We start from the raw sequence: 8,396 nt of genomic DNA on the forward strand, positions 1-8,396 counted from the left end.
TCAATTGATTAATTAATTAAATAATTAATTACTGATACACAACCAATCAGAGTACAATTATCCTCTGTGTGCCCTCTCCCTCCTGCCCCGCCACCCTGCCTACCTGTCCTCTGTGCTCTTCACATCACTGATTACTCTTCTCTATTGTCTTAAGCCTGTATCAACATGATAATATGCCATGCACATAGGCAAGGTAAGTATGGTGATGATTATTTTCCATTCTGTAATTTCTGTAGCTTGGAATGGCAAGCTCCCCCGCAGACGTTCGGTGATGGGTTTTCAGCCTGGAAAAAGGCTTGGGCAAAAATAAATGCCCATGCATTTAATAACAGAAGTGTAGGAGTAGCTTATCATAATCTAATACAACTGTTGGTTTATTTGTGCAAACAGTCTATCACATGGATTAAACAGCATATAAATCAGATGTTTAAGACAGTGCTCAATCTGCTCATCTAAATCATCAGATACATTGTTGAAAGAAAGGGGCTCCTGTAAGGCTCCTGTCCGGAGTCAAATGTGCACGATATTCATTGTGCATGATAGCACAATGAATATCACTTCCCTACCTTTAACAAGGGCATTGTAAGGACTCGATAACATACTGTATATGTCTATTCAGTAGCGATGAGCGGGTCGACCCGTAACCCGGACCCGCGGGTCAACCCGCGGCGCGGGTGGGTCGAGTCAGGATTTCAGAGGCAATTATGCGGGCTGCGGGTGAGCGGGTCAGCCGCTCTCACATGAAAAAAAATAAAATAAAAAATATTTTGAACAACATGCTTGTTTATTCAGTCCATGACAATGTTGTGCTACTGTAGACATTTAAAGGGACTTTGGGTACTTAAAAGAGCACTATATAATACATATATATATTCCCACCGCGGGTCGCGGGGCGGGTTGAGCCATAGATTTATATATGGGTTCGCGAGGCGGGTTGGGTTCCGTGGCGGGTTGGGGCGGGGCGGGTCATGAAAAAACCCGACCCGCACATCACTATTCAGGGTCAATGATGATGAGCCATCAACTCATTAACAACTCAATGTTGCTCATTGAGAGAGAGAGAGAGAGAGAGAGAGAGAGAGAGAGAGAGAGAGAGAGAGAGAGAGAGAGAGAGAGATTCAGGAGTCCCGAGCTGGTATCATCTAGTCCACACTCGCATTGCACCATCAGTTCAGTCATAAAAATATAAAAATCCTGACAACCTGACATCAGTGCTGTGCATCTACTGTTTTTGAATGGCTCAGACATGTTGTCTTCCACTCTGCTCACTGCGCATCCTCCTCTCACTCATCATCAGTGGGTTGATTGTATACCTGCAGTATTAATGCAGCCGACTTTTACTTTATGTTATGCGTCTCCTCTCAGTGTGTGTGTGTGTGCGTGTGTGTGTGTGTGTGTGTGTGTGTCGCTAGATGCTTGTCCTCTGCTTGTGCGTGTCCACACCTCGTTGTCGTTGTATCCTCGAACGAAGCTTGTTGGGCTTAAGTTTGTTAATTTATGCATCAGCACAGGCGCAGCCGCTGTGTGTACTGTTCCGTCTCTCCACTGAGAGCTTTTCCTGGTAGGGTTAATCCACTGTGTCGGTGTCGTGGAGTCCAAACGGGGTAGGACGGCGTGTGGCCAGTAATGTTTTCATGCGCAAGGTGTAGCACGGTTCAGTGCACGCGCGTGCACGCACGTGCACGCTAGAACGTCCCCCCCCGTAGATTCACAAGCCATGTACCCAAATGGCTACTTTGCATAACAGGTTTACAAGTGAGTGTGAAAATGTTTCCTCAGATTCCTCGCACCTCGCATGTATTAGGCTACACGGTAAGCAAGCAACACAGAATGTTGGCTTCAGCAGCTGCTGCTGCCAGTATCCTATAGCATCTGCTCGCAGCACTGCCTCAGCCACCGTCAAAGAAGAGAAAGATACTCGTTCAAAGCAAACTTTTAGTTTCAGCTCTATAATTCATGGCATTCCTTGAATTTGTATTAGTTTAAACATTTCCTATACAAACATGTTTCCTAATTTAAGGTAAAATAAAATGCGCGCGGTGTGCACGTGCCGCGGTGTGCGCGTGCGTGATGTCATTTTTTTTTTTTTTTTTAAATTTTTATCCCACGATTTTGTAACCCTATTTTTTACACCCAGTGCCAATTGTCTATGTAATCCTGGGCACTACCTTCCCTCTGAGAGCCAACTGACCTTCTTGTCACCTGACAGGGGAGAGTTTCCCTGGTTGGACGTAGCGCGTGGAAGGAACACGTTATTCCAACCAGTTCCCTTCCCCTCCATCAGATGCCCCGGCTGGCCAGGGGGAGGCAGTATAGTGACCAGGATTACTGCATGTTTTTGTGAGGGTACCTACCCTAGGAGACACGGGGAGAACATGCAAACTCCACACAGAAAGGCCCTTTCGCCAACCCCACCTAGGGTGTGGGCACTGATGACGCGGAGGAGAGAACACGCCCCCAGCGCCCACAGCGTCCCCTGCGGGAATCGAACCCAGGACCTTCTAGCTGTGAGGCGACAGCGCTACCGACTGCGCCACCGTGCCCCTGCGTGCGTGACGTCATTAAAATACCGTCCTGCCAGTAAAAAAATCACCACGACACCGCTGGCTGCGTGTGTATGTAACTGACCACGCTGAACCGTTTGGAGGAGTTACGAGTTACATCGGGGGTCTGCAACTAAGTTTGACCTATAGGGACAAATTCTTTCCACGCCACCCCTGAGTTACATTGTGTATTTAGGTGCTTAATTTGATAGATTATAACTATTTCCTAGGGCGCAATCCCTAGGTGGTGTAGTTGGCTACTCGCATATACCCCCCTGTTAGACATGCGATAAAGTCAGTTTCAGAACAACTATGAAATATAATTATGCAATTATAAAGGCAGTAAAATGTTATACATTGTGATATCGTTGCTGTCGAATGGAAACCTTGTATGTCCTTTTTTATTATTATTTCGAAAACATTTTTAAATAGTGAAAATAGCAGATCACAGCACTTGGCACATTGTGAGCTTGTACGTCTGCAATTTTCATTACTTTTGGGGCATTAATTTACGAAAAGTTGCCCAAATGCAACGATTAAATATGTATTGGTTACTTTAGGACTTTATGATGCAAAGTATAAAGATAGTAACATTTTATATACATTGTGGGTGGTTAAGGATGAATACATCTTTAATCGGTACTTCACGCTAGTGATTTGTAGAGCAACCAGCAAGATTTATTTCAAGATGTGGCTATATAACATTTCATGAAGTTCAGTTTGAATGTCAATGTGTTAAAATAGAACAGTATGATGGACATTGCTTCCTTCCTTTCCTTTTTTTCTTACCTTCGCCTTAAACCTTCAAAAGAAAAGCTGTCTCTTTCCGGTCTGAAGAACATGCTTTGAATTCACTTGTCTGTGAGTCAGTTGCTGTGGTTTTCAAAGCTTTTGCCCACGGTATACACTCAGCATCATTGTTAGATTTTGAGAGAGAAATAAGCAACCAGGTCTATGAAAACAAGCCCAAAAGAAGTGACTATAGGCCACACTAGCACTTTAAATATATAATTATAATTATAACACATAATAATAATATCATTTATATACATCGGCTATTTGAAAATAGCCTATCTACTAGCTCGGTAATAGCTTGTAGATCTGCAAAACAAAAAGTGAAAAATTTGGAATATTTTAACACAAATCTGATATGAGAGTCCCTGGCACAAAATATTTGTAGATGGGGGGTCCGCGGACAATTACATATTAATTTGAGAGTCCTTGACATGAAAATGTTTGAGAACCACTGGTTATAACAAAATTAGATAACAAGCCCAAATAAGCAACTACTCTTTAGAAGCAAGCCCCAAAAAAACGCAACCCACAACGACCAATATTTACAAAAACAGAAGAACAAGCCCAAATTCGCTTATAATAAGCAGACCTGGCAACACTGCTCAGCACTCAAGACATGGTCTCAAGGACAGGTCTAGTCTTGTGTGTGCTTGCTATGCACTGGACACAGCCATTGCCATGGGAAGTAGTTTTTATATGTAGCACATAGCCATTTCTTTAAATTGCTTTGTAGTGGGAAGTCATTGACAGCACAGTGTTAAAATAAAACATAAAAGCATGAATTATCATAAGTCTGGATAATTTATTGTATGATCTTTCTCGGGTACTGTACAAGCTTACAAAAACACTTATAACGATGGAAATTAATGTGGAAAGCATCACTGAAAATAAGCGAGCGTGTAGCCTAGTGAAAATAAGTGGCTTCCATGTGGTTCCATGTAGTCTATGACGTAAAGTCATGACGTATAGTCAGTACTATGATGTCAGTCATCTCCATATCATAACATTTGGTATCAAATTAACGTTCCAAAAAGAAAAAGAAAAAAAAGGTGTAAATATTTGATTAGTGCCGGACAGACAGACAGACAGACAGACAGACAGACAGACAGACAGACAGACAGACAGACAGACAGACAGACAGACAGACAGACAGACAGACAAACAAATCTAAGCTAAATCCACTGAGAATGGTCAGAGCTCTGTGCAAAATTCACAAAGTAACATCAAGTCACACAAGAAGCCACAAGCTCACAAGGCATATGAGAGAGAGAGAGAGAGAGAGAGAGAGAGAGAGAGAGAGAGAGAGAGAGAGAGAGAGAGAGAGAGAGAGAGAGAGAGAGAGAGAGAGAGAGAGAGAGAGAGAGAGAGAGAGAGAGAGAGAGAGAGAGAGAGAGAGAGAGAGAGATGAGAGAGAGAGAGAGAGAGAGAGAGAGTCACACACAAACACACACACACACACACACACACACACACACACACACACACACACACACACACACACACACACACACACACACACACACACACACACACTTTCAGAGGGGAGGGGGGGACACAAGAGAGAACCATTCACACTTTCCAAAAGAAAACAGTGATTTGCATGAGAATTGTCAAACCCAACTAACATCGCAAATGAACATTAATAGCCCTGGCTGGGTCATTATTCCGACAGCCCATTATTCCGACAGCCCATATTTTGTTATTCTGACTAGCCCCATTATAATACAGTTCCAGTGTACATATTACAATCAAGGAGGAGATGTGGTCAATCAAGGAGGGCTGGCAGCGATAATCAGTGGCAATGTAAAAAAAAATACAATTCCAACACCTTTTCTTTTACAAAATATACACATTTTTATACATCACAGTGCATATTAAGGCATGGATTAGAAGCAACAATTATCATGACACAGATACAAGTAAACACAGTTCTCTTAAATAAATATAGTTAGATCTAGAAAATAAATAGATGTTTTGAGCTATAGCATTTGTGAAATCCACTGAGAATGCTCCGGAGCTCTGTGCAAAACTTGCAGACATTATTCACACAAGCCACAAGCTCACAAGACATAATTATTATTACGGAACCTTTTCATGAAACTAACACTTACTATCTCAAGGTCTGGCTGTGGTCTCATAAAAGCTTTAAAAAAGCATTGACTACTGATAAAGTCAATGATAGGCTAATACAGTTCATTTCTATTGGCTTTTTTTTCTTTTTCCCCTTTACTATACCATTTTGGCATGCGTCTGCCTCAGATATAATGTTAAACACACAAAGATTGTAAATATATAGAATTTGATACCAACATGAAATATCAGTTTCATCAGTTTGTATGAATTGATACCTGGTAAAATGCATAATGGATTGTGGTTTCACTGCTAATTCAAAGTGATTGTCTTAGACATGATTTACCACTAAATATGCCGTTTGTTTCTATGTTTTTGAGATAAAGGCAAATAGATTTGTTGAAAGAGGACAAATGTAATAGTAAACTGTTTTTCCCGTATCCTGGAGGTAGTCTGTCATGTACTAGTTTAAATGCTGCAGAAAATTCCACATTGCACAGGCACTGTCTCTGTGTACGATAGGCTATGGACTGTGTTGTTTTCATACCCTGTCATTTAAATACAGACACAGCAGTCACTAGAGCCAAAGTTCCCAACTTTTCAGGCCACGAACCCCCCAAAATAATCATATTTGAACTGGGGACACCCCCACCCTGACAAGCACTTGGAATTGAAGGCATTACATTTAGTTTGACTTGGTTCCACAGATAAATATTGTGAAAATAGCCGAAACTATAAGCTCACAACGCCTCGCGCCTGCTATTTTAATAATATTTGCCTCTTTCTTATATAATATTAGTGCATTTGGCCAATATGCTAAAAAGCAGTGGTGTAAAGTAACTAAGTACATTTACTCAAGTACTGTACTTAAGTACAATTTTGAGGTACTTTTACTTTACTGGAGTATTTCAAATTTTCAGTGCTTACTTCTACTCCACTACATATCAGAGGCAAATATTGTACTTTTACTCCACTACAATTATTTTGAAAACTAGTTACTAGTTACTTTGTAGATTTTGATTATTATTACAAAACGTACATTAATCATTTCAGCCCTATATACATTTCGGCCATTTGAAAATAGCAGATCTACAAGCTCACAATGCGTCGCATTGTGAGCTTGTAGATCGGCTATTTTCAAAATAATTTTAGACATTTTATTCATTTGAAAACTTGTGAAACGGGACCTTCTGCATAACAAGTACTTTCTACTTTTGGTACTTTAAGTACATTTTGATGCCATTACTTTTGTACTTTTACTCAAGTAAATTTTTAATTTCAGACTTTTACTTGTAGGAGTACTTCTACATTGCAGTATTGATACTTTCACTTAAGTAAAAAACGTTTGTACTTTTTCCACCACTGCTAAAAAAGGTTTTAAAAGACATTAAATTGTAAACAGAAATGTGCAGATACATATGACATTAAAAGTTTACGAACAAGGGTCAAGTAAATATATTTACCTTATCAATATGTACGTGCATGTAATTGTCACAGTCATATGAAACTTGAATTGTACTTTGGAATGGTACTCACCAACAAATGAAAAAACACAATTTTGATTTGCTATTTTACACGGTGTGTGAGCCTGCCTCTCTTTAGGAACCTCCCTCACTTAACCAGAGACCGGGCAAGTGCCCTTCTTATTGATCATTCACAACCAAGCGCGGGAGCAGCATGTGCACATTGATTACAGCTCAAAATCACATTATCTCGTCGTCATGGCTTCACTTGGGATGCCAAGTGAATACGACTACGCAGGCAGCTCACACTCGCACAGGTTGGACAGCATGCAGCAGCATAAGATCTCCTTGAAGGTCTTCCTCATCTCCTGGCTGCGAAAGGCATAGATGATGGGGTCTATGACGGAGTTGCACATGATGAGGATGAGGTAGAGGTTGAACTGGGACATGAAGCAGATGCAGTAGGCGTTCCACGGGCACGAGATCATGAGGATGAGGTGGAGGAAGAAGGGCGCCCAGCAGACCACGAACACGCCCAGCAGGATGGTGAGCGTCACGGCCCCCTTCATGTTGGCCCGCTGTTGGACGGGCGCGTTGCCCGGCAGCACGGCGATGCGCTTCACGTGCAGGCGTGCCAGCAGGAACATGTGCACGTACAGCGAGGCCATGAGCCCCAGCATGGTGAAGAACATGGTGATGAGGCAGACGAGCACCGTGGTGCTCTTCGAGTACACAATGAAGAGGATGCCCGATGCCGTGCAGCACGACCAGATGCACGATATGACCGCCAGCGCCCGACGCACCGTCACAATGTTGTGGTAGCGCAGTGCGTAGAAGATGGTGATGTAGCGGTCCACAGCGATGGCCAGCAGACTGCAGATGGAGGCCAGCAGTGAGCTGCATATCATGGAGTCAAACAGGTTGTCCATATTCTTGATGATGGCGACGGGGACGTTCAGGCTGCCACTGTTGATCAGGGCTATGACGATGGTCTCGGAGGCGTTGGACACGCTCACCAGCATGTCGGCCACGGCCAAGCTGCAGATGAAGAAGTACATGGGCGAGTGGAGGTTCCTGTTCTTGATGATGGCGGCAATCACCAGCATGTTCTCCAGCATGCTCACGATGCCAAGGGTCAGGAACACCTCCGTGGAGATGATCAGCTGCTCGTAGCAGCTGGCTGATGAGTCCTTCCCCTCGGTCAGCGGGTCTGTGTGCATGGGCGGCGTGACCGAGCTCTGGTTCCTGTTGTGTCTGTAAACAAATGCATGGTTCTGTGTGCTGTTCATGATGTCAAGTCAGATTAGTTGTGTATTTTTCAACTTCCTTTTGTCCTTCTTCTATGCCTCTGCTAAGAGTGTATGGAGAGCAAAGCGAGAGAGAGAGAGACATTAGTTAGTTAGTGAGTGAGTGAGTGAGTGTGTGAGGGTGGGTGTGCGTGTGCGTGCGTGCGTGCGTGTGTTCGTGCGTGCGTGTGTGGGTGTATGTAAGAGAGAGAGGTAATGAAAGCACAACGCACATATGC

The 8,396-nt window shown here is 42.9% G+C and overlaps 1 protein-coding gene across 1 annotated transcript; it reads right to left on the reverse strand.

The window, feature by feature from the left end:
- Window positions 1–7,161: 7,161 nt before the first annotated feature.
- Window positions 7,162–8,160, reverse strand: LOC308076970 (melanocortin receptor 4-like; the record flags this gene model as incomplete). The annotated part of the gene is made up of 1 exon (XM_080417495.1): window positions 7,162–8,160. The coding sequence occupies one exon, from the start codon at window positions 8,158–8,160 to the stop codon at window positions 7,162–7,164; it is 999 nt and encodes a 332-aa protein (XP_080273621.1).
- Window positions 8,161–8,396: the final 236 nt, after the last annotated feature.

The sequence above is a fragment of the Gymnoscopelus braueri genome (genome assembly GCF_963280865.1).
Source record: "Gymnoscopelus braueri genome assembly, chromosome: 21".
NCBI classification, from domain to species: Eukaryota; Metazoa; Chordata; class Actinopteri; order Myctophiformes; family Myctophidae; genus Gymnoscopelus; species Gymnoscopelus braueri.